Source organism: Convolutriloba macropyga, chromosome 4 (assembly GCF_964194025.1).
Source record: "Convolutriloba macropyga chromosome 4, txConMacr16.3, whole genome shotgun sequence".
NCBI classification, from domain to species: Eukaryota; Metazoa; Xenacoelomorpha; order Acoela; family Convolutidae; genus Convolutriloba; species Convolutriloba macropyga.
The window spans coordinates 80,906,786-80,931,234 of record NC_134471.1 but is presented as its reverse complement, the minus strand read 5'-3'; the positions used below and the strand labels follow the sequence as shown (position 1 = coordinate 80,931,234).

At 43.8% G+C, this 24,449-nt stretch overlaps 1 protein-coding gene across 2 annotated transcripts; it reads right to left on the bottom strand.

Annotated features, from left to right (window-relative positions):
- Positions 1-1,690: 1,690 nt before the first annotated feature.
- LOC142338704 (uncharacterized) lies at positions 1,691-24,175 on the bottom strand. Of its 2 annotated transcripts, XM_075388579.1 has the most exons (3): positions 24,050-24,175; positions 20,701-21,410; positions 1,691-2,978 (listed from the first exon to the last, which is right to left on the bottom strand). In XM_075388579.1, exons 2-3 carry the CDS (start codon positions 21,290-21,292, stop codon positions 2,398-2,400), a joined length of 1,173 nt encoding a protein of 390 aa, XP_075244694.1. In that variant the 5' UTR covers positions 21,293-21,410; positions 24,050-24,175; the 3' UTR covers positions 1,691-2,397. The 2 variants fall into 2 exon arrangements, with proteins under 2 accessions (XP_075244694.1, XP_075244693.1); XM_075388578.1 differs by lacking the exon at positions 24,050-24,175 and having other exon boundaries at positions 20,701-21,737.
- Positions 24,176-24,449: the final 274 nt, after the last annotated feature.

Genomic DNA, 24,449 nt, shown 5'->3' with positions numbered 1-24,449 from the left:
CCTTCTGTCCAATCGTATCTTGTTGTGGACGAACAGAAGGAGTTAAGAAGTTGCTACAGTAGACATCTCAATTTTTTAGATGGATAATTTTACCTAAGCGCCAGGTATATTGATGAAATATCCATTTGAACCATAGACGATTAATAAAGGAAAACTGGAAACTGAGCGATTTTTCAATTAATTTATTTGTCAAGTTTTCATTGAAAAATCGCAATAAAATGACGCTTGAATACAAATAAAAGCCTGGAGAACCATGGAAAAATAGTGAGGCGACGATCAAAAACATCAGTTGATAGTATATTCATTTTCCATTACCTTAAACTGAAATTGAGTCACCTTTCATAAGTTAATTAATTTGTCAATATTTCTGAAAAATATCTTTTCTGAAAAAAATAGGCTTTGAGTGATGTCAATTTCATTTACCGAACTACAATTTGCAATCAATAAAAACATTGTGACAAAATTGAGCCTTATACGTTAACTTACTAACCTGTTAACCAATTTTAATCAACTAATTGCTATCAATTAATAGAATTTTTAACCCAAAAAAAAACGCTCTTTTAATTTTACAGCTCAAAACTCCCATCAAATTAGACTTAGTTGCGGATTATAGATACATTCACTGCAAAAATTAGATACATTCAGTGCGAATTCTATTTACCTTGCGTGCGAAAAAGATACAGAAATCAAGCGGATTTGTGATACGTAGCGCGCGCAAAATAGGATACACAGCTTGTATTGCAAATTCGCGGTTAAAATTTGGACACTTTTGCGAACACGGGCTGAGCAGTTCCCCTTCAATTTTACCTCTTTTTTCTAAAATATCTATTTTTGCAAATTTTTGAGTTTTCAATGTATTAACAAAGTGGAAACGAACAAAAAGTACACAGATCGGGCAAATTTGCCCGTGACAATTTCAGTAAACCTCAGCGGCGTGATGAGAAGTTTCTGTGATGCTCAAGAGTTAAATGGATATGAATGACAGTTTTGAGTGTTGAAGAATTGCAGAATTATAGATAAATCAGCTTTTCAAAATTCTAATTGTCTAAAAAAAATTTCTGCTCTACCAAAAAACCGGAAAACCTACGTCTTGATGTTTTCGCACACGAATATCAATATTTGGTTTAACTTCGATATCAACATCTTTTTGAAAAAAAAGGTCTTCTTTTTCTCGAGGTAAACCATATTTTCTCGACTTTTCCTATGTCCCTAGTTGAGAAAAATTTTGGTCGAGCTTTGGGCGTGAGACGGGTTGGAATATTTTTTGCGCTAAAAGAGGAGTTCAGGGGGGGTGATTTCGACACGGGGTGCCCGCACATTACCCAGCCTTATGCGTTTTATATTTGTGTTATATGTGCTTAATCCGGAAGATAGCTTAAAACACTCACGTGCACATTTTAAAATGCCGAAAGTCTGCAGTGCCAGAAGTCAAAGTGCCAGAAGTTGCTACTTAGCCAGAAGTTGAATTTCGTTGACTTTCGTCATTTTAAAACGTGCGCGTTTCGTGTTTTAAACATGGTTAAGTGACTCTGCAGAAGTCTTTTCGAAATTCTGACTTAATATCTCGAACCGTTTCGCGGTTCTCGATAAACGCTAGAAGTTCTCAGTGACTTCAAGCAGAGTCACTTAACCATTACTTCGTATTCTGTAGTTTAGGTGTTCCATTGTACTTAAGTTTGCGTGCCATCGATTTTATCTTCTTTCAGTTTCTTCACCACTCTGTACGCAGAGGGAAAGTTAAATTGGAGATGATTGTCGACCAGGATACTCAAAAGAAGATTTTGCGCTCTTTTTTCTGGCTCAGTTTTGTTCACTTCAATACGCGTTTGAGCGCTTATATCTTCAAAATCTTGCGGAAAATAACACCTAATGTAATCAAACTTGAATTCGTCGCAAATAACGCCTAAATCTGTGATTGTGTGCTCGTCTAAAAGGTATCCTAATTCCTCCACCGATCCCATTAAAGTATACTCATAAAGTTCGTGTTTTGCTTCAATCCTTTCACACGAAAGTGAGAAAAACCCATTTTTGAAGGGAAACAAAGACTGATTATTTTCAGCAAAATTTTCAGACAATTCGCGGATTTTTTTCAGAGCAAATTTTTCCTCGTCAGAATTGTCTAAACTGAACATATCAAATCTGTCCTCTACAGCTGCGCATTTTTTAGTGCCGGAAAGATAATGTGAACCTTGCTGGTCAAAACACATAGCCAAGCTGTGTGTGAGCTCAGTTAAATAACGTAAAAATAAAACGCTCCTCGATTCCTCAATAACAAACTCGAAATCTTCATTATTTTTCGAGTAAAACAAAACATAATTTTTGTCAACTTCTGGAATATTTATAAGATAAAGACCAGTTACATCAAAAACTGTTGAGTATTTTATTAGGTCGAGAATTTCAGGTGAAAGCGTGCCCTCTAAGGCCGAAAGGTCCGAAAAGGCCCGAACATTCAACTTTTACCCTGTTCAGCGCTTTCAAGACGATGTAGGAGCTCGTGTCAAGAACGGGCGCTCGCTTTTTAAACGAGTCATCCAACTGGTCAATTCCGAGGGAGTAAAAAAAGTTCATACCTTTATCACACAATTCGAATTTTTCAACAGGCGCGCCTTCTTGTATAACTGTTTTGGCGACCAGTAACGGGGAAATTACAACTCTTTCAAGCTTTATCGAGATATCAGATTCCAGATCTAGTTTTGAAGCTCCTCGATTTGCATTATAGTCGGTGTCTGCTGGCACAGAATCTGAGCACAATATTATATCAGTATCAGTAACGCTAGTGGGCTGTGTGTTATTTCTGAGACTGAAGTAGGTTTGAGTTGTGTCGTGGTACTCGCGCGAGTCGTGATAGAGATCGTCAATTTCATCATCGCCATCGTTTTCTTCTTTGGAAGATAGTGGGGAGGATTGAGAAGCTGTCCTCTGGATTTGAAGAGTTTCACCTGGCAGTGCTGAGTCGCTTTCTAGCGTGGGTGAATTACCTGAACAAGTATATACACAAATGCCTTTTTACCATTTTAAAGTGGTTCAGTAACGGTAATTGCTTATTAATGACACCTCTCAACCTACTACAGACCAATTAATTCAAGCACGTTTATCCTCTAGTCACCAAAAAAAATAAACAAAGTCACATTCTTACGCAAGATGATTCAGCTCATCACATTTAGCTCAACACCTCTTCTATAACTTGTGCATCATGTACGTTATGTATAGTTAGTCCCATAAAGTTGCAACGCTATCGAACATTTCAGAGGTCAAAGTTCAAAATTTAAAACATGCTGAGATCGTTTGCATGTTAGGTGTTTTTCGAACGTTCGCTTGCGTTGCAACTTTATGGGGCTATCTATAGCATGACCACAAAGTTTAAATAATGGACGTTTCAAAAAACATTGTTTACATTGCTCATTTGCATGCTCATTTGCATTATTTGGCTTTTTCGAACGTCCGATTATTGTTCCCACATTTTTTTAAAAAAATGGAAGAATTTTAAGCCAGCCAAACTTTTTTGTTCAGATTGAGAACTTGTTCAGGTTGATTTTTTGAGGGCACCCCAGACCAAAATTTGTGGTATCATTTAAAAACTCACTGCTTCTAGAATTTCACAGCAAAGAGAAAATTTAGGAATTTTGCTTTTTTTGAACAAGGTTTTGGCAACAATTTTGACCCACAATGCATTTTAGCCTCACTTTTTTAACCCAATTTTTGGACAATTTCTCTTTAATTTGTAAACTGGCAATATTTTTCAGAATCAGGAAGAAAATTATGCGAGATCTGTCTTTTGTTGGTTAATTGTTAATAAGAATGATCGAAAAAAATGAAAAAAATATGAGTTTATTTCGAACCGAAACTGAATCGTACATGCACATTTCGCATGCACCATCACTGTAACACAATCATCAATGACTGATTATGTATTGTATTACTTTTTAATGCTATTTTGATCTGAATAAGAAATAACAAAACAAATTTTGATCGCAATTTATGCCACTTCTGATGATATTTAATTCATATTGGTGTCAACCATTAAAACAAAAACCGACACCAGCAGTTAGGGGTATCTTATTGTACTCAGTCAGCTATTACTGATTTCCCATTTCATATTGATCTTATTGTTAGTGGGTGCAGCTTTTTAAAGAACTCTGATGACAATTGAATGCAAAATTTGGGGCGCGATTTTAACCTCATTCGGCCTGAACAGTTGGCAAAAATAAAACTTACGGCCCGAATCATTAATTTTTGGTACGCGAAGCAAAAGAAATGTTTTTGCATGTTTTCGTTGGTTTGCATAGCTATGACTTCTGCTTTAACTGTTACACCAAGTAAAATTACAATTTACAAAATACGTTTATCCCAAAATAATCAACAAGTTAATTCGTTGCTCGGAGGAAAATTGCCTCTGTTTGTAAAAAAAACAAGTGAAAAGTCTCAATTATGTACATGATGCTTCGTGTACGTAGCTCAAGGTTCTCTCGAATTTTCGAAAAGATTTTATAATTTGCGAAACTTTTTAGGATCTCCAACTGTATTAAAACGTCCTTTGTCTTGCAGTATACAAACCAAAAATACACCATTGATCTACTCCGTTTTTTAGGCTTCCTAAACGAGCAGCTTTTAATTAACTTTAGAGGTAAATTAGCTACAGCTTCTTATTTGCTAATTCAGATATGTTGTCAGATAGAAAAACATCTCTCTGGAGATGCAGAAAGTAGTTGAACTATTCATTAAATGTCAAATTTTTCAAAGCAACGTTTCCACAACTTAGTCTCATACGCCCTTCTGTACGCCTTTGATTTTGTTTTCAATTTTCTTTGAAAAATTTTGAATTTATTTGTTTTTGTAAAAGTGAGACTTAACCTGTTTTGAAAATCCAAAAAGCATTTGTTGTTTTTGCGCTCACTTCAGTGAGCTCATTTTTTGTTTTAAAGGTCTTTTTATAGAATTTTCATGTCGTGTGCTTCATTAGGGTACAGGATTTTATTCTGTGATCTAACTCGTTTTTCGGTTTTTTTGATACAACTGTAAAAATGAACTAGTTTTTATTAGAAATTTTTTCGTCGATTGTGTGAATTCAATTGCTTATTTGGTAATTGGTAACAAAAAACATCAGCAGTTCTGAAATCAACCAGGTAGTCACAAATGCGTTTTCTTTGTTGATTTTTTCTTGAATTGTATTTCAGGACATGTGCTGCTAAGTTTCTTAATTTCCTAACTTCCTTCAAAGATTGATTCACTGTGATAACTTTTGCTGCTTTTTTAATGTAACCGCCGGATTTTTCTGTTTGTGCCCCCAGCACGTTTCGCAGTCCCAGTTACGGAGCCCGTGTTATTACTCAGTAAATTATTACTAAAAAGTCAAATGTACTTCTAACTGTGCAAAGAATGTGCACCCACAGAGCTGGGAGGCACAAACGGAAACATTCTTCTAATTGTCTATTTTGGTGAAGCGAATTCAACACCACCAATGCTGTAAATAGAATTGAAACTTAAACGCTTTAGTTTATAATAGGAACACGTTTGAGGAAAACTTTTCGTAACTTTTATAAATAATTTAAGTGCAACTAAGTATTTTTTTTAAACTTGAAGATTACTCAGGCTTTTGCTCCCTCCGAAAAACTCAAATTAAAGCTCAAGTTTAATATTTTTGACATTTTCCGTAGCAGCTGGGCAAAATTTTATTTCAGATGTGGCGATATATCTTATGCTTCCAAATGTAAATGTTGGAGCATTTTGTGTCATGCACAGAACAATTTAGCCTTCCTGTTTCAAATTTATGAGACAGACTCTAGAATAGAGATTAATACGAACCAGGCAATTAAAATGCACACTGATCTTAACGCAGGAAGAAACCAGTTCCTGTGAATCACGATTGGCAAGGATTGACACCCTATTTCGACAGCAGTCGGGACCAAAATAAAGGGCCACCTTCTTGATTAATAAAGTGCACTGCGGCGTAAGTCAATGGTTAATTGGGAATGATGCAACAACCCTTTTAAAAAATTTGACTAACCAGCCACAATTTGCCGGCTATCTGAGATTCACAATAACACAGCTGTAAACACTTGCAGATCGAAAGTTGTAGAATTGAGACAATAGATCGAAAAATAGTTCGCAATTTTAATTGGCTATAAAACAAAAAAAGACGCATTTCACCCCCCCCCCCTCTCCCCTCCCCCCCCCCCCCCCCCCCCCAACTCATAGATGCTCAACAACTTTTGTCGTCAAGATCTGACATTAACGATAAATCTGATTAGATCGTTATCAGCACTCATTAGATTGCGCGACTAAGACTTTTCTTATTTTTCTAAGTCTTTTTTCAGGTCAGTTTATGGACGAAATTTTTTTTAGCAATAGCTGACAAAAATTAGAGATGAATGAAATTTTAAGAAGAACTTTTTTAAGTCAGGACATAAAAGTGAGACAACGTGGAACATTTTCCTAAGTTTTTGCTTGCCGAAAGTAATTTTATTCAAGCTGAAAGATAGCCTTTAGAACATAGTGTTTACTAACCTTGATCGTGCCTCACTGGTACCCAGGTTGAGGTTCCAGACCGAAGGTCGATATGCCCAGACCGAAATGAACGCACAAGATGGCGTCGTGCGATCAAAATTACACGGTCTGGAAAAAATGAACGCACGATAGTCTGGACATATGCAATTTTGAACGCACGATAGTCTGGACATGTGCAATTTTGAACGCACGATAGTCTGGACATGTGCAATTTTGAACGCACGATAGTCTGGACATAAGCACGTTTGAACGTACGAAAGTCTAGACATAGATGTTTTTGAACGCAAAAATGAGCGCACGAATTTTAATTTGGAACGCACTAAAATCTGGTCATATAAGATTTTGAACGTACGAAAGTCTGGACATAGGGAGTTTTCAACGCACGATGAACGCACGAAAAATTTTGAACGCACGAAAGTCTGGACATAGGCACTTTCCGTCTGGGAGGGTCTGGACATAGACACTTTCCGTCTGGGACGGTCTGGACATGACATTGGCCTTCTAGTCCCGGTCGTGGGAGTTGCCGATGTCGTCTTTCTTTTTCAATTCCTTGGGTTTTGTTGTTTCAAAATAAGATTCTTGTTTCAATTTCTTTATTCAATCATTTCTTTTGTTTCGCCACGTGCACCTTTGTTTAGCTTGTTTTCGATGATTATGATTCAAACGTGTCGAAGAAATCAAGTTTACAACAATTAGGCGGCAAAATGTACTTAAGAATTATCACATCGATAACATACTCGGGGCCTACCTAACCTGCCGGGGATGTTTTTGGGAAAACATGTGCAAGTTTAACAGCTGGTCGGGTTAAGATGCCTAAAGCAGTTTTTAATTCACATGACCTAGCTGTTTTGTCGGGGCCGGTGAATATCCTTGTCACGCGTCCCAGGGGCCAAATTCCTCTTGGGGTCCATTCTCCCAAAACCCAAACGACGTCATTCACTTCCAACTTGGCATCAGGCTTTAACCACTTCTTCCTTGTGTTCAGGGTTGGAATGTACTCTTTTAGAAGTCTTTTCCAGATTGCTTCGAGTCGTTGTCGCACTTGGGTCCACGTCTTCGTCTGGATTATGGGAGTCTCTTTGAAGACACACGCTGGGACATTGGGAAACTCTCTACCAATCAGAAAGTGGTTGGGTGTCAACGGGTCCTCGTCCTCGATGTCACTTCTAACGTGTGTTAAAGGTCTCGCATTGACAAGACTCTCTGTTTCGATAACAATGGTGGAGAAGACGTCCCATGTCAACTTCGCAGATCCCAGATTCAAGAGAAGAGCTCGTTTTACAATTTGAACGAGCCTTTCCCACACCCCGCCGAAATGGGGAGCAGAAGGAGGGTTTAGACGCCATTCGACGGAATCGTTCATTAGTTTCTGTCTAATGAACTCATGGTCAAGTTTGAGGGGTTGTCTTCGTATCTGTTTTCTGGCTCCAAGAAAGTTGCTACCATTATCACTGAGAAAGAGTCGAGGTTGTCCGCGTCTGGCGATAAATCTTCGGATTGCCGTCATGCAAGTGGTTGTCGTTAAGTCTTCTGTCACTTCCAAGTGCACAGCTCGTGTGACTAGACAATTGAAGAGGCAGATATAGGCTTTTTCTTCTTTGTCCCGCTGAATAACAGTAAAGGGGCCAATATAGTCGATTCCAACGTTTGTAAAAACTACAGGAGACTGGTCTTGTGGAAATCTGATGTCGGGTAGATCCGCAATGGGTGGTTGAAGTCCTTGGCCTTTGAATCGTCTGCAATCAAAGCACCTGTAGGTGATACTGCGAAGGGCGTCTCGAAGACCAAACACGTAAAAGTTTTGTTGTACATAGTTCTTCACATATTCAGTTCCAAAATGCATACAGATTTCGTGGCATTTGATTAGAAAGAGCCGAGTAATGAACTCTTTTGCGTTTAGAATAATTGGGTGTTTCGTGTTGTAACACAATGTACTCCTTTTGGTTCTGCCGCCAACACGCAAAATGTTGTCTTAGAGAAACGGGGAGAGCTGTAGAAGTTTGTCTTTCGTTGGAAGAGATTTCTTCTGCTTCATCAAGCAGATTGAGGTACCGAAAGTGTTTTGTTGTGACGCTTTGAACAGATGACTTCTCGATTTCTCAATATCCGTACAGTTGAGAGCTCTTTTTTGCTTGGTTTTAATTATGTCCAGGAAACGAAAGACTTGTGCGGTTGCTTTGAGTAGCTTGGTCCACTTCGAGAATCTCTCGATGTCAATGACTGCGTTTACTGGTTGTTGTATTGTTGTTACGTTTGTTTTCTCCGCGCTGAGTATCTTGTTCCAGCTGTCTTTTGGTTCAAACAAAAACGAGGGTGGAGTTAGCCAAAGTTTTGGCAGCTCATCTGGATCAATACCGCGAGATACGTGATCGGCTGGGTTATGCTTGCCACTGATGTGATACCAGCTATCAGATGATGAGTTTTCTTGAATTTCGCGCACCCTGTTGGACACATAAACTTTAAGCTTGTCCGAGCTCTTAATCCACGCTAGGACTGCTGTGCTGTCACACCAAAAGACGGTTTCCTTGAACAAAATATTTTGGTGCGTTTTAACGAACCTAGCTAAGCGGGTTCCAAGAACTGCGGCCTGGAGCTCCATTTTAGGAATACTGAGCTGCTTGATTGGAGCAACCTTGGCTTTGCTTATGAGAAACGAGCATGAAACGTCATTTTCTGAAGAAGTTCTGATGTAAACTACAGCTCCATAAGCTAGTTGCGAGGCGTCGCTGAATATGTGGAGTTCATGTAGTTCATTTGCTGATGATTTGGGATTTATGCAGCGAGGAGGTTCAATAGGTGGTGCAGATTGATATTTGTCAATCCATTTTTGGATCAGAATCCGTTTTTCGAGCGGCAAAGGGTCATCCCACGCTAGTCCTTCTTTCCATACATCCTGTAGAATAATCTTTAGTGTAATTACTAGCGGGGCTATAATGCCTAATGGATCAAAAAGACAGGCGATTAGCGACAGAAGTTTCCTGATTGAATAGCTGTTACCGTTGTTGTCAAACTTTGATGGTTTTTTGTGAAATAATCTGTCAACTGACTTATTCCAGTGAACTCCAAGCACTCGATGACAATTTTCGTCGTTTTCTTTGCTGTCGTCAAGATCTTGTATAGCGGATCTTTCGTTTGAGACAAATTTTGTCAAATTGAACCCGCCTTTCGAAAGCGTTTTCTTAAGCAGAGCTGTCTTATCTTTAGCCTTTTGAATTGTCTTGAACGAGTGTACAAAATCTTCCATATAAAAACTGTTGTAGACTAAATCCTTAACGGCCTGGTTTGGTGAGAAATCGCTAGCAGTTTTTTGAAGAACAAAAATTGCTGTTGTTGGCGAGCATCGAGCGCCGAAGATTAGGCGGGTGTACTGGAATTGTTTTATACTTCGCTCAGTTGGCCACAGAAATCTCATGGAGGGTTGATCTGTTTCTATAATGCCGACCTGCATAAACATGGCTTCAATATCAGCCGTGATAGCAACAGGTTTTTCTCTAAATCGAAGTAAGAGCCCGACAAGATTGTTTAGTAGGTCGGGTCCTGTGAGAAGATTGCTATTCAGTGAATTTCCTTTGAATGTTGATGCAGCGTTTGAGACACGGCGCACCTTTCCCGGTTTGTTGGGGTTGGTAACAGGATGGTGTGGTAGGTACCAGACGCGATCGGGTGTAGTGTCACTGAAAGTCACTGATTTGACATATCCTTTTTCAAGGTCAGTGTCGAGTGTTTTCTGATACATATCTTTCAAGGCTTTGTCTTTCTTGAGTTTTTTGTCAATGCTTTGGACCTGAGCTTTTGCTACGGGGTAATTGTTCTCAAGGGTAACTTTTTCTCTCCAGAGGAGACCGATTTCATATCTTTCTCCTGTATGTCTCACTGTGTTGTTAAGTATTTCTACTGCCCTTTGGTCGTTCTTGGAGAGGGAAATTTCGTCTTCATTTTCCGTTCCAGATGTGTCAATTTTCCAGAAACTGGTCACGGATTCGTTTAAAGGGTCTTCATCATCTTCTGTTGAAAAAGTCATTTCCCTATCAAAAGCCTCAAAACTATCTGACAGTAAGTTTGTTTTTTCGGGTTTGTCATTGTCAAATTTAATGGGGCCTGTTATGGTCCACCCAAGTAGACTGCGAATGGCAAATGGAGTGTTTTTAGGAACCTGCAAGAACTCTCGCTCAAGGATGTACTGTGTTGCATCAATTCCAAGCAGGACTTGGATTTTGTTGTTTTCCAATTGCGGGAAGTTGATGTGTTGTAAATGTGGGTACTTGCTGCATACCTCATTTAACTGTGTCACGGGCGCGTCATCGAAGTGCCAATTTTTAATTGAGTAAACGTAGTTTAGACGGAACAATGGTCGTTGGCTCCGAAAAAGCCCGATGTCAAGCTGTACTAGCTTTGCTTCCATAGAAGAGTCGCCAAAAGCTGTTGAGACGTTCAGAGTCGTTTCCGAGCTTGTTTGTGGTGCATTCAATTTGATAACCATTGGATCGAAAGCATAAGAGATTGTGCTGCAGCTGTCCAATAGCGCGTAGCGCTCGAAGTGCTCATTGCGTCCAAATAGTTTGATGGGTATCATTGGCAATTGATTTCGAATTCTCCTCGGGAAGACAGGTGTATAATTTGGCGGTTTTGTTCCGCTATTTATATCTTCGAACGATTCACAAAGGGGCAATTCGTGTTGTGTGATGTTTGTTTTCTGATTAGGGCTATAGTTTTTATCGTGTAGCATTGAATGATGCTTGCGTGAGCAGTGTCTACATAATACTTTTGATGGGCAATTTTTGGCATTGTGATTGGGACTTAGACAGTTGTAGCAGAGCAGATTTTTCTTCACTTCCAAATTTCGCTCAGATGGTGACATCTGCAAAAATTTAGAACATTTTCCAATGTAGTGGTCGCCTTGATCTACTGGGCATTTCTTGCTCTTAGTTTGCTGAGTGTTGGAAGAATTTCTTTCGGAAATTCGGTTGTTGTTCGAGGTAGTACTTCCGCTGTTGTTGTTCGGGGTAGTACTTCCGCTGTTGTTCATAAACTGTGATGTTCCTCCAATATTGTCTCGTCGCACGTTATGGTGACTATAATTGTTGACTGGCTCGCTTCCTTTTCTGAAACTACCGTTCGTGTTCGAGTTTCTGTTGCCGTATCTTTTGTTGTCGTTTATGTTTTGATTAAAGAACTTGGATTGATGGCTGTTATTTCCATTGTGGTGGTTATTTTTGTCTCGCCGATTAAAATTTGTTTGTTTTCCGTTATCATTCGGTTGATTTTGGAGTGATACAGACTCCTGTAGCTGTTCACAAGCTCTAGCTTGTCTATCCATCCAATTTGAGAGGTCTTCTATTCCTGGGAAGGTACTATTGATATCTACAATGTGTTCGCTCCACTTCATTTTCAAAGACCATGGTAATTTATCTCGTGCTATCCGAACTAAGTATGTTGACCTCAAATCGGCATAGAATCCATGGGCGTTGAATGTTTGAACCAGTTTGCGTAGAAAGGACGCATAGCTGATCAAAGACGCATGATCGCTTGCTTGTGGTCGTTGCCATAGCTCTAGTTCTTTGGTTAAGGCTGATACGAGGTGCTGCGGGTTTCCAAAGCGGCGTTCCAGTTCCGACAACGCTTCGTGATAAAAACCTGGGTTGCACAAGTATCAGGATACGGCCTCTTTTGCTGAACCAATGACTAGGGACTGCAGGTAGCTCATTCTTTCAATGTCCGAGATGTCGCGATTATTGTGGATTATTGATGAAAACATACTAGACCACTCATTCCATTTCAGAGGATCTCCGACAAACTTATTTACGCGAATGTCTGGGAGCTTGACCGAGCGGTGGTTATTTCGAAAGAAGGGCTGGTGTTGATTGTGGTTATGGTAGTTCTGATATTCTCCTGGATACGCGTAGTAACCATTGAGGGCTGGTTGGGTTGTAGCGTAGTTACCTTGTTGTTCTGCGGGGTTTTCGGGATTTCTTCCTGCGTCAGTTTCGTTATAAAAGTGTTCACGACCGAGCGTTGTGTTTTGGAAGTTATTGGTGAGAACATTTTGTTGATGTGCCACGGCTCCAGGGGCAACATATTTGATGTGGTTCGTATCGAAGCTTTTTTTTGTTTCAGCTGGCACACTAAAAATTTCCGTGGCAGCTGTTGATCCGTTAGCTTGTGCAATGTAAGTCCGATCTCTTTTCTGATAGCTGTTCTTGCTTAGTGGAGAAGTGTTTGTTGGATTCATGTTGCCTGTTTCTTCGCTCCCAGTGAAATACGGGCGATTGGTTGTTAAAGGGGGGGCCGGCATTTCACTGTTGGATTCGACTTGATTTGTCCTAATAGGGTTGGTGTTTGAGAACGCATGATAGCTGTTGGTGTTAATGTTCACTATTTCATTCTCAGAATTCCTTATGGTCTTTTGTTGATTCAGCAGTAGGCTGTTTGCATCGCGAACGCAGTTTCCTGTTAGTTGAATACTAGGGCTGTTATTTAGAGGACCTGAGGCTTCGTTTGTTGTTTTTGGCATAGCGCTACTTGTAGGTGAATGATCCAGGGAAATGATCATAGTTGGTCTATTGTCAACATTTTTGTCCAACTGTCTGTTAGGGTCCTCTTGTCTCAATGGAGAATGATTTTTCTGTTGTTGATCAGCACGGAAAATTGACTGATAGTATGAGGGCTCAAAATTGGCCTCGTTAGCTTTCCTATAGGCGTCGAATGGATGATATTGGCTTGTCGGTGTAGTTATCTGGTGGCTAGAGACTAAAGACTTTTGATTTACTTTTGAGATATCATAATCGCCTGATCCTTGAAGCTGAAAAGCATCAGAAACTCCGGGTTGATCTAGTTGTGACGTTTTGTCTGTTTCCGTTGGGTTTTGATCCTTGTTCTGCTTTTCCTCATTGCGTGACAACTCTTTGAATGTTTCTATTTCTCAGCTCGTAAAGTACGCTGTTGGTCGAGTTGACAAAGTTATTTAGCTGGTCTTCGATTTTTTCTTGGTTCTGGGCTGCATCAAAAGTGTGCCCAAACGGAGCTCTTGTGTTGTGCTGATTATCCTTATTTCTATTCTCCTTTCTACCTTCAGCTTTGGAAGCAGTTGATAGGTGGCTGTGTATTGATGAGCGACTGCTTGCTCTCGACCGAAGCTGTCTCTTCGTGATCTCGTGCTGTTTGACGGTTTGCATAATTTCAATTTTCATCGACGTGAGTTCTTCCGCTTCTTCGAGAGGTTCTACCACTTGAGTGCTTTCAGATTGCGTCATGACGTCAATGAGTACTTCAGCTTGTTCCATCAGCTTTTTGAATTCTTGATATGTTTGTAAGATTATTTCAGGCTCCAGATCATCTGAAATTTGTTTTTTGTTCTCTCGAAATAGTAGCTGCGTTGTCTTTAATCGTTGTTTAAAAAGCTTGACGGTGCTGCTGATGTTTTGCTTGCCGTTATTTGCTTTTATTTTTCTTGACAAATTTGACCTCATTTTCTCAAACTTTGTAAGGAGCAGCAGTTTGTGTAAATTGGTTCAGTCTGAAACCGCTTTCAAAATCCACTCTAATGGCTTTTGGTGTAACAAAATACGGTTAGGTGGTTCAATTTTGGTGACCTTTGGGGTTGATGGAGTGACTATTGGGGGGCTAATTTGACTAATTTGATTGACCTTTGGGGGGCACTTTAGCGACCTTGGGGTCAGGTGTGGTCAACTTGGGCGACCTTGGGGGGCACTTTGATGACCTTGGGTGGGCAGTTTGTGTGACCTTGGAGTCAGTTGTGGTCAAGTTGGTTGACCTTGGGGGGCACTTGGGTGACCTTGGGGGGCACTTTGGTGACCTTGGGGCGCAATTCGTGTGACCTTGGGGTCAAGTGTGGTCAAACTGGGTGACCTTGAGGGCCGCTTTGGTGACCTTGGGGGGCACTTTAGTGACCTTGGGGGGCTCTTTGTGTGACCTTGGAGTAAGGTGTGGTCAAGTTGGGTGACCTTTGGGGGGGGGGGCACTTTGGTGACCTTGGGGGGCTCTTTGTGTGACCTTGTAGGGCACTTTGCTGACTTTGGGGGCACTCTAGGTGACCTTGGGGGGCACTTAAGTGACCTTGGGGGGCACTTCGTGTGACCTTGGGGGGCACTTTGTGTGACCTTGGAGGGGACTTTGTTGAATTTGGGGGCACTCTGGGTGACCTTGGGGGGCACTTTGGTGACCTTGTGGGGCACTTCGTGTGACCTTGGAGTCAGGTGTGGTCAAGTTGGGTGACCTTGGGGGGCACTTTGGTGACCTTGGGGGGCTCTTTGAGTGACCTTGTAGGGCACTTTGTTGACTTTGGGTGCACTCTAGGTGACCTTGGGGGGCACTTAAAAGTGACCTTGGAGTCAGGTGTGGTCAAGTTGGGTGACCTTGGGGGCACTTTGGTGACCTGGGTCGTGCTTGCTCGTGGCGGGCACTGCTGGGTCGTGCTGGCTCGTGGCTGGCACTGCTGGGTCGTGCTGACTCGTGGCGGGCACTGCTGTGTCGTGCTGGCTCGTGGCTGGCACTACTTTGTCGTGCTGGCTCGTAGCGGGCACTGCTGGGTCGTGCTGGCTCGTGGTGGGCACTGCTGCGCTTTGCTCGCTCGTGGCGGGCACTACTCGGGTCGTGCTGGATCGTGGCGGGCACAGCTGGGTCGTACTGGCTCGTGAAGGGCACTACTGGGGTCGTGCTGGCTCGTGGCGGGCACTGCTGGGTCGTGCTGGCTCGTGGCGGACTCTGCTGGGTCGTGCTCGTTCGTGGCGGGCACTGCTGGGTCGTGCTGTCTCGTGGCGGGCACTGCTGGGTCGTGCTGGCTCGTGGCGGGCGCTACTGGGTCGTGCTGGCTCGTGGCGGGCACTGCTGGGTCGTGCTGGCTCGTGGCGGGCACTGCTGGGCCGTGCTGGCTCGTGGCGGGCACTGCTGGGTCGTACTGGCTCGTTGCGTGCACTACTGGGTCGTGCTGGCTCGTGGCGGGCACTGCTGGGGTCGTGCTGGCTCGTGGCGGGCACTGCTGGGGTCGTGCTGGCTCGTGGCGGGCGCTGCTGGGTCGTGCTGGCTCGTGGCGGGCACTGCTGGGTCGTGCTGGCTCGTGGCGGGCACTGCTGTGTCGTGCTGGCTCGTGGCGGGCACTGCTTTGTCGTGCTGGCTCGTAGCGGGCACTGCTGGGTCGTGCTGGCTCGTGGCGGGCACTGCTGCGCTTTGCTCGCTCGTGGCGGGCACTACTCGGGTCGAGCTGGATCGTGGCGGGCACAGCTGGGTCGTACTGGCTCGTGGCGGGCACTGCTGGGTCGTGCTGGCTCGTGGCGGACACTGCTGGGTCGTGCTCGCTCGTGGCGGGCACTGCTGGGTCGTGCTGTCTCGTGGCGGGCACTGCTGGGTCGTGCTGGCTCGTGGCGGGCGCTACTGGGTCGTGCTGGCTCGTGGCGGGCACTGCTGGGTCGTGCTGGCTCGTGGCGGGCACTGCTGGGCCGTGCTGGCTCGTGGCGGGCACTGCTGGGTCGTACTGGCTCGTTGCGGGCACTGCTGGGTCGTGCTGGCTCGTGGCGGGCACTGCTGGGGTCGTGCTGGCTCGTGGCGGGCACTGCTGGGTCGTGCTGGCTCGTGGCTGGCACTACTGGGGTCGTGCTGGCTCGTGGCGGGCTCTACTGGGTCGTGTAGGCTCGTGGCGGGCACTGCTGGGTCGTGCTGGCTCGTGGCGGGCACTGCTGGGTTTTGCTGGCTCGTGTCGGGCACTACTGGGGTCGTGCTGGCTCGTGGCGGGCACTGCTGGGTCGTGCTGGCTCGTGGCGGGCACTACTGGGTCGTGCTGGCTCGTGGCGGGCACTGCTGGGTCGTGCTGGCTCGTGGCGGGCACTGCTGGGTCGTGCTGGCTCGTGGCGGGCACTGCTGGGTCGTACTGGCTTGTTGCGGGCACTGCTGGGTCGTGCTGGCTCGTGGCGGGCACTGCTGGGGTCGTGCTGGCTCGTGGCGGGCGCTGCTGGGTCGTGCTGGCTCGTGGCGGGCACTGCTGGGTCGTGCTGGCTCGTGGCGGGCACTGCTGGGTCGTGCTGGCTCGTGGCGGGCACTGCTGGGTCGTGCTGGCTCGTGGCGGGCACTGCTGGGTCGTGCTGGCTCGTGGCGGGCACTGCTGGGTCGTGCTGGCTCGTGGCGGGCACTGCTGGGTTTTGCTGGCTCGTGGCTGGCACTACTGGGTTCGTGCTGGCTTGTGGCGGGCACTGCTGGGTCGTGCTGGCTCGTGGCGGGCACTGCTGGGTCGTGCTGGCTCGTGGCTGGCACTACTGGGGTCGTGCTGGCTTGTGGTGGGCACTGCTGGGTCGTGCTGGCTCGTGGCGGGCACTGCTGGGTCCTGCTGGCTCGTGGCGGGCACTGCTGGGTTTTGCTGGCTCGTGTCGGGCACTACTGGGGTCGTGCTAGCTCGTGGTGGGCACTGCTGGGTCGTGCTGGCTCGTGGCGGGCACTACTGGGTCGTGCTGGCTCGTGGCGGGCACTGCTGGGTCGTGCTGGCTCGTGGCGGGCACTGCTGGGTCGTGCTGGCTCGTGGCGGGCACTGCTGGGTCGTACTGGCTCGTTGCGGGCACTGCTGGGTCGTGCTGGCTCGTGGCGGGAACTGCTGGGGTCGTGCTGGCTCGTGGGGGGCGCTGCTGGGTCGTGCTGGCTCGTGGCGGGCACTCCTGGGTCGTGCTGGCTCGTGGCGGGCACTGCTGGGTCGTGCTGGCTCGTGGCGGGCACTCCTGGGTCGTGCTGGCTCGTGGCGGGCACTGCTGGGTCGTGCTGGCTCGTGGCGGGCACTGCTGGTTCGTGCTGGCTCGTGGCGGGCACTGCTGGGTTTTGCTGGCTCGTGGCTGGCACTACTGGGGTCGTGCTGGCTTGTGGCGGGCACTGCTGGGTCGTGCTGGCTCGTGGCGGGCACTGCTGGGTCGTGCTGGCTCGTGGCTGGCACTACTGGGGTCGTGCTGGCTTGTGGCGGGCACTGCTGGGTCGTGCTGGCTCGTGGCGGGCACTGCTGGGTCGTGCTGGCTCGTGGCGGGTACTGCTGGGTCGTGCTGGCTCGTGGCGGGCACTGCTGGGTCGTGCTGGCTCGTGAAGGGCACTACTGGGTTCGTGCTCGCTCGTGGCGGGCACTACTGGGGTCGTGCTGGCTCGTGGCGGGCACTACTGGGTCGTGCTGGCTCGTGGCGGGCACTGCTGGGTCGTGCTGGCTCGTGGCGGGCACTGCTGGGTCGTGCTGGCTCGTGGCGGGCACTGCTGGGTCGTGCTGGCTCGTGGCGGGCACTACTGGGTCGTGTAGGCTCGTGGCGGGCACTGCTGGGTTGTGCTGGCTCGTGGCGGGCACTGCTGGGTTTTGCTGGCTCGTGTCGGGCACTACTGGGGTCGTGCTGGCTCGTGGCGGGCACTGCTGGGTCGTGCTGGCTCGTGGCGGGCACTGCTGGGTCGTGCTGGCTCGTGGCGGGCACTACTGGGTCGTGTAGGCTCGTGGCGGGCACTGCTGGGTTGTGCTGGCTCGTGGCGGGCACTGCTGGGTTTTGCTGGCTCGTGTCGGGCACTACTGGGGTCGTGCTGGCTCGTGGCGGGCACTGCTGGGTCGTGCTGGCTCGTGGCGGGCACTACTGGGTCGTGCTGGCTCGTGGCGGGCACTGCTGGGTCGTGCTGGCTCGTGGCGGGCACTGCTGGGTCGTGCTGGCTCGTGGCGGGCACTGCTGGGGTCGTGCTGGCTCGTGGCGGGCACTGCTGGGTCGTGCTGGCTCGTGGCGGACACTGCTGGGTCGTGCTGGCTCGTGGCGGGCACTGCTGGGTCGTGCTGGCTCGTGGCGGGCACTGCTGGGTCGTGCTGTCTCGTGGCGGGCACTGCTGGGTCGTGCTGGCTCGTGGCGGGCACTGCTGGGTCGTGCTGGCTCGTGGCGGGCACTGCTGGGTCGTGCTGGCTCGTGGCGGGCACTGCTGGGTCGTGCTGGCTCGTGGCGGGCACTGCTGGGTCGTGCTGGCTCGTTGCGGGCACTGCTGGGTCGTGCTGGCTCGTGGCGGGCACTGCTGGGTTTTGCTGGCTCGTGGCTGGCACTACTGGGGTCGTGCTGGCTTGTGGCGGGCACTGCTGGGTCGTGCTGGCTCGTGGCTGGCACTACTGGGGTCGTGCTGGCTTGTGGCGGGCACTGCTGGGTCGTGCTGGCTCGTGGCGGGCACTGCTGGGTCGTGCTGGCTCGTGGCTGGCACTACTGGGGTCGTGCTGGCTTGTGGCGGGCACTGCTGGGTCGTGCTGGCTCGTGGCGGGCACTGCTGGGTCGTGCTGGCTGCTCGGATGATGTAGACTTTGTAACATAATTCGCCGGACCCGAACTTTGTAATATAACAATTTAAGAATGCTAATAATTTTAACAATTGCTTCACTGAAACCTGTTTTTCAAAAAAAAATACGGGAAAGATCTTGAGTTATAGTTACGCAAACCCTGTTGTTAATTTTTGATTAAGTCTCTTCAGGGGGGGGGGGGTAGCTTTCTAAGGCCCCGAGAAGTTAAATATTATAAATTTGCACATTGCTCAAAGTTAAGATTAAATAAGTTATATCTGAACGTTGACAAATTCTGCTAAGATTGACGGTCTCCTATCCCCTCTGATGTTCTTCTGAAGGCAGCTTTTGTTCACATTTGCCCCAGTTCCAATTTGATTCGATTTGGCAATGTTATCCTTAATTCTGCATCAGTAACTGTAGCTCATTCCACCCAGTTCCCTACACATCTGGGGTGAAGACTTGAAGGGTTGACGATTCTTTGTGTTTGTTATCGGAGCGCCAAATGACATTGGCCTTCTAGTCCCGGTCGGGGGAGTTGCCGATGTCGTCTTTCTTTTTCAATTCCTTGGGTTTTGTTGTTTCAAAATAAGATCCTTGTTTCAATTTCTTTATTCAATCATTTCTTTTGTTTCGCCACGTGCACCTTTGTTTAGCTTGTTTTCGATGATTATGATTCAAACGTGTCGAAGAAATCAAGTTTACAACAATTAGGCGGCAAAATGTACTTAAGAATTATCACATCGATAACAGGACATATCGACTTTCGGTCTGGCACCTCAACCTGGGATCACCAATTCATACTTTTTTCTAGTTGAGAAAATACAAAGCTTTGAAATTCGAAAGGAATAAGGAAATTGGGAATTTAAAATTTTATTAGGAAAGTAATCAAAAAAATATAAAATTGTCAGAGATATGAGCATTTTAGATATCACGATGAAACGGACTTCAGTTCATAATTCATTAAGAAGTTTGATTTCGAATAGAAGTACCTACGATGAAATGAAATGAAAGAAATGAATTGAATAAGAGGAACTAAATTTATAGCGAAGCACCTCTTACTTATAGTATCAAGGGTGGGATAAAAGTTACCATTCATAATTTCAGTGGGAAAAAGATCCTATTTATAATTTCCGGATAAACGTTCTCATTTTAAGTATTTTTTCATTACACTTTTTAAATTTTTTATATTCAATTTTCTACGCTTCCAAAATAAAATGTTTTGTTCATTGGATAGGACTTAGGATAAGATAGGACCTGTGACAAAGTTCTTTCGACTTTTAATGAGCCCTTTTTTTCCTCTTTTTTCGTTTTTTAGCCAATTTTTTTCTTCCAATAATATAATCTTGCAAGAAAAAGTTAATTCTTGTAAGATCTTGCCAGAAACATTTAATTTTGCAAGATCCTGCAAAATTAACTTTTGTTTCCCATTCGGGAGCTCATCTCATTTTTCAACGTTCGAAGTTTCAGCTTAGAAAAGCTACCAATTGCAGCACTCAGCGGTACGGGAAATAAAAATGATCAAAAAACCAATTGAGAACTTATCACGGTATTCAAATCTTTACACGGTGTATTGAATTGAGATATTGACTAACCACAAATATTGCTCTTGATACCATGTTTTCTTTAGTAGCTACAATTGTTTAAGATTCGGGCAAAACAACTCGGCGTAAAAAAGAAAGAATATAGCAAAAATTAACTGTGATGTGTACTTAAAAATGTCTCAGAAGATCTTAGGAAAAAAATGATGGCAATGAATTTGACTGATATGATTTACGCGACACTACAAGTTCGGATGTTGATCTAATACGCAATTAAAAGCATCTTATAAGATCGAGCACGATAGAACACGATTTCGTAAACTCGATATATATTTTGAGTGAGTGTGTGTGTATTTGCGTGCGTGTTTTGAGCTCTGAGGTTAATCTTACTTTGAAATGAAGCTGGCGGCGTAAATCTGCTTAGAGGTCCCAGAGAGGTCAAGTCCAACATTGAAAAGGTCGGAGCACTGGCCTCGAAACTTTCCACCGGGTCAACCATCACACTGTCACATACATAGCTGGGTGTTCTCCGTGTCAGATGCTGTTTGAAGATGTTGAAGATCAATTTCTCAACATCTGCTCTCAAGAACCATTTTTTTGCTTCTCCGTCAGATAGAAGAAAAGTTTCCAGATGCGTGGATCCTTTGAACATGTTGCTGATGACGTCACACACAAACACACTTTCTGGACTCAACCCGATGATGGAAAAATCTCCAGATAAAGCTTTCTTGATGGAAAAAAAGCGGTCCAGAGTTTCACGAAGATCGTCCGCAACCGCTTCAATTTTATCGGGTGGTAGTTTCTGGCTACTTTTAAAATCCTCGATGTTGTCCCATGACGGAAGCAATGTTAGGATCCAATCCTGCGCGTTTTTGTCAACTTGATGCTTTTCTAGAATTTGTTCAACTTGTTGATAAAAGTTGACTTCTTGATAAGGACTCGCAATGCTCTGATAGCTGTCAGAGTCATAACTATCCGCCATTATAACCAGACTAGTTATAATAACGCTAATCAATTAGGGACCAGTAAGCGCTGGAATAAATTTGAAGATTGAAACTTCAAAACTGAAAGCACTTTTTTTGGGAAGAGACTTGTAGAAACTTAATTCGCAATTTGAAAGAACCAGCAATTTTTGATAACTGTAGACTTTTTATGTCGCTGAATCTCAAGAAACGGAATTTGAAATTAAAAATGGGCCTGTGTGTCTAATTATATTGTCTTTTTGTGCGTATGATTCAATTTTTTTCTGAACTGCGTGAAAAATGTAAAAATTAGGTGAGTCAAATATGGCGACATATACCAATGAAGAAATCAAGGTGAATAAAGATTACGCATGTAAAAAGCATATAAAAGCACATAAAAGCGTGCTTGTACAGACAGTAATACAAACTTGCATTTAAGTTTTTTAACTTCTTAACCAATGTAGATTTCGTTCAGATATAATAAACGTCGCATGCTTCTGTTTTACCGTTTAAGATGAACTAATATGTTATCTTAGAGCGTCTTTTTTCTGCAAATATGGCATAATTTTGACGTGTGATATCAATATGATCTTATGTATGATCTCGGTTGAAATTTTTAGGTAACTAAGTAATTAACTGAAAGTCAAAATGAAACCCCATTACAAAATCTGTACTGGATTGATAACACACAGTACGGCAGTACAATCACTTCTGTTTCAGTACTGAGCAATTGCTATAAACCTGCGTTTCAGCGAATATATGGTTCACAATTGGCTCAAGACTCCCCAGTGATTCTGGAATTGTTATCGTGTAAGATCTGATGAGATGTTTATCAAAAATCTTCATCGTGTAAGATCTCATCTGGTCTTACACGATAAAAAAAATCTGCCCTACGTAGACTTTAATCGTGTAAGATCTGATAAGATATTTATGAGATCTTAAAAGATAATAATTCAAATTTGCTGAATTGTTATTTTACAACATCTGATAAGTATCTTGTCAGATCTTACACAATAAAAGTTCACGTAGGGCAAAATTTTTATCGTTTAAGATCTGATAAGACATGTTTTAATTATTTCAATTCTGCCGTATAGCGTAGTCAAGTTCCTATGAAAAAAATAAACAATCGGTCAACTAACCACTTTGGAAAAAAATGTTGGTTGATTTTACTTTGGCGGCAGTTTTATTCTGAGTCGCACCTAGGTTGTATGGCTCAACTATTTCAGCCTAGTTTGATAATCACTGCTTAAGAAAAAAAAGTATTTTACCAGATCTGAAGCTAAAAAAGTTTACGTAGGGAAGAATTTTTATCTTGTAAGATCTGCTGATAAGACATGTTTTAATGATGTCAATATAATGGTATAACGCAATCAAGTTCCTAGGAAATTTTTTTAAAAAATAATTGGTCAACTAACCAATTATGAAACAAAAAATACATTGTTTTGATTCTGCTTCGGTGGCAGTTTTAATGTGAGTTTTAACTAGGTACTATGGCTAAACTTAGCAGTCCAAGATAGTTTTGGCCTTGTTTTGGCCTAGTTTTGGAAGAAAACTCTGAATTCTCTTCATTTTTAGGACTATGCCCTAGTTAAAGAATTTGTATAGTACAAGATCTGATAATAATCTTATCAAAAAGATGTGGCATGGCTTTCCTAATGTTTATCTTACAAGATCTTATAAGATTCGTATAAGATATTACACGATAAACAATTTATATCAGGCGAAAATTTTATCTTGTAAGATCTGACAAAAGTAAGCTTTTATCGTGTAAGATCTTATCAGACCTGATAAAAAATCACTGTGTAGAACCTGAGAAGTTGTCTTGCAAAGTTTCAGTCAGGCGGCGCATATTCTTATAAGAACTTATAAGACAAATTTGTAAGAACTTTGTAAGATCTTACAAAATAAAAACTCTCAAATGTCTGGGGTAAAAGGCAGAATTTTATCTTGTAAGATCTCTAAAATGAACTTTTATCGTGTAAAATCTTATCAGACCTGGTGATATTTTTTTATCGTGTAAGACCTGATAAATTGTCTTACAAAGTCTTAGTCAGGCGACACATAAGTTTATAAAAAATTTGCAAGACACTTTTTTAAGAATTTTTTAAGATCTTTCACGACGAAAATTCTCGAATGTCTGGGGCTGACTCAGTTCTGAACCATTACTAGTACTGAAAATCAGTATTGATCAGGGTAATATGTTACTGATTCGGTGCTGATAATACTATTCAATTCCACCGCTGAACTAAAAATCTTATGTTTCAGTGTACTAATTTCATTAATAGATACCAATATATACTTAGATTGACTAAGGTAGAGTGCACATTTCCTCTAATTTAGCTGAGCGATAACAATTTAGTTTTTTTATTAAAAAAAAGTGTTAACTAACCAAAATAACAAAATGTCTAGTGTATTAACTTTTGGTACTAGGACAAAAGATCAAAAGAAAACAGATCGAAAGCGAAAATTGGGACGATAGATCTCGAAAATGAAATTGTTCGAGTTGCGTATTAACCAATCAGATTTGAGCGCTCATTTATTATACAGCATGTAACATGTTCTGTTATGATATTTTGTTCGGTTCTGATAGATTCATATCAAGTCCCACGCGGCCGCTATGTCATGGCCTTGGCTCGCGAGGCATGGCCATAATGTGGGAAATATAATTCAGCTCGCAAAAAAGCTTAATTTCAACCAATAAGAATAGTGATTTTCGATCTATTGTTTCAATTTTTGTGTTTTCAAATTGTTGTCCTTTCGATCTATTATCTGGTCACCTGAACTTCTAGAGGGTAAAATTTCGCGGTGCAGAGTTTTCATGAACTAATAAGGCAAACAAGATAGTTACCAAACTATAATAGTATAATACGATTTGTGAGTACATGTACGTTTTGTCCGTGCATAGTGGCTGAATTTATCTTTCGTTTTCGTTTTTAAATATGCGTTTATTTACCCCCCTCTTTTAAATCTTCAGCTCACCATGTTATACGTAGAGTCAACGGGTATTACCGCAGACATCAAAATTAACAGACAGGTCAAATAGCAGAAAAACTGAAGCCAGGCAGCTTTATTTAAGTAAAGTTGCCATGAAAATGGTCTGAAATATTTCGTCAAAAAATATTTTTGAAAACGTGACTTTGATTTCATAATTTGTTTGTTCAGATATATCCTTTCCGA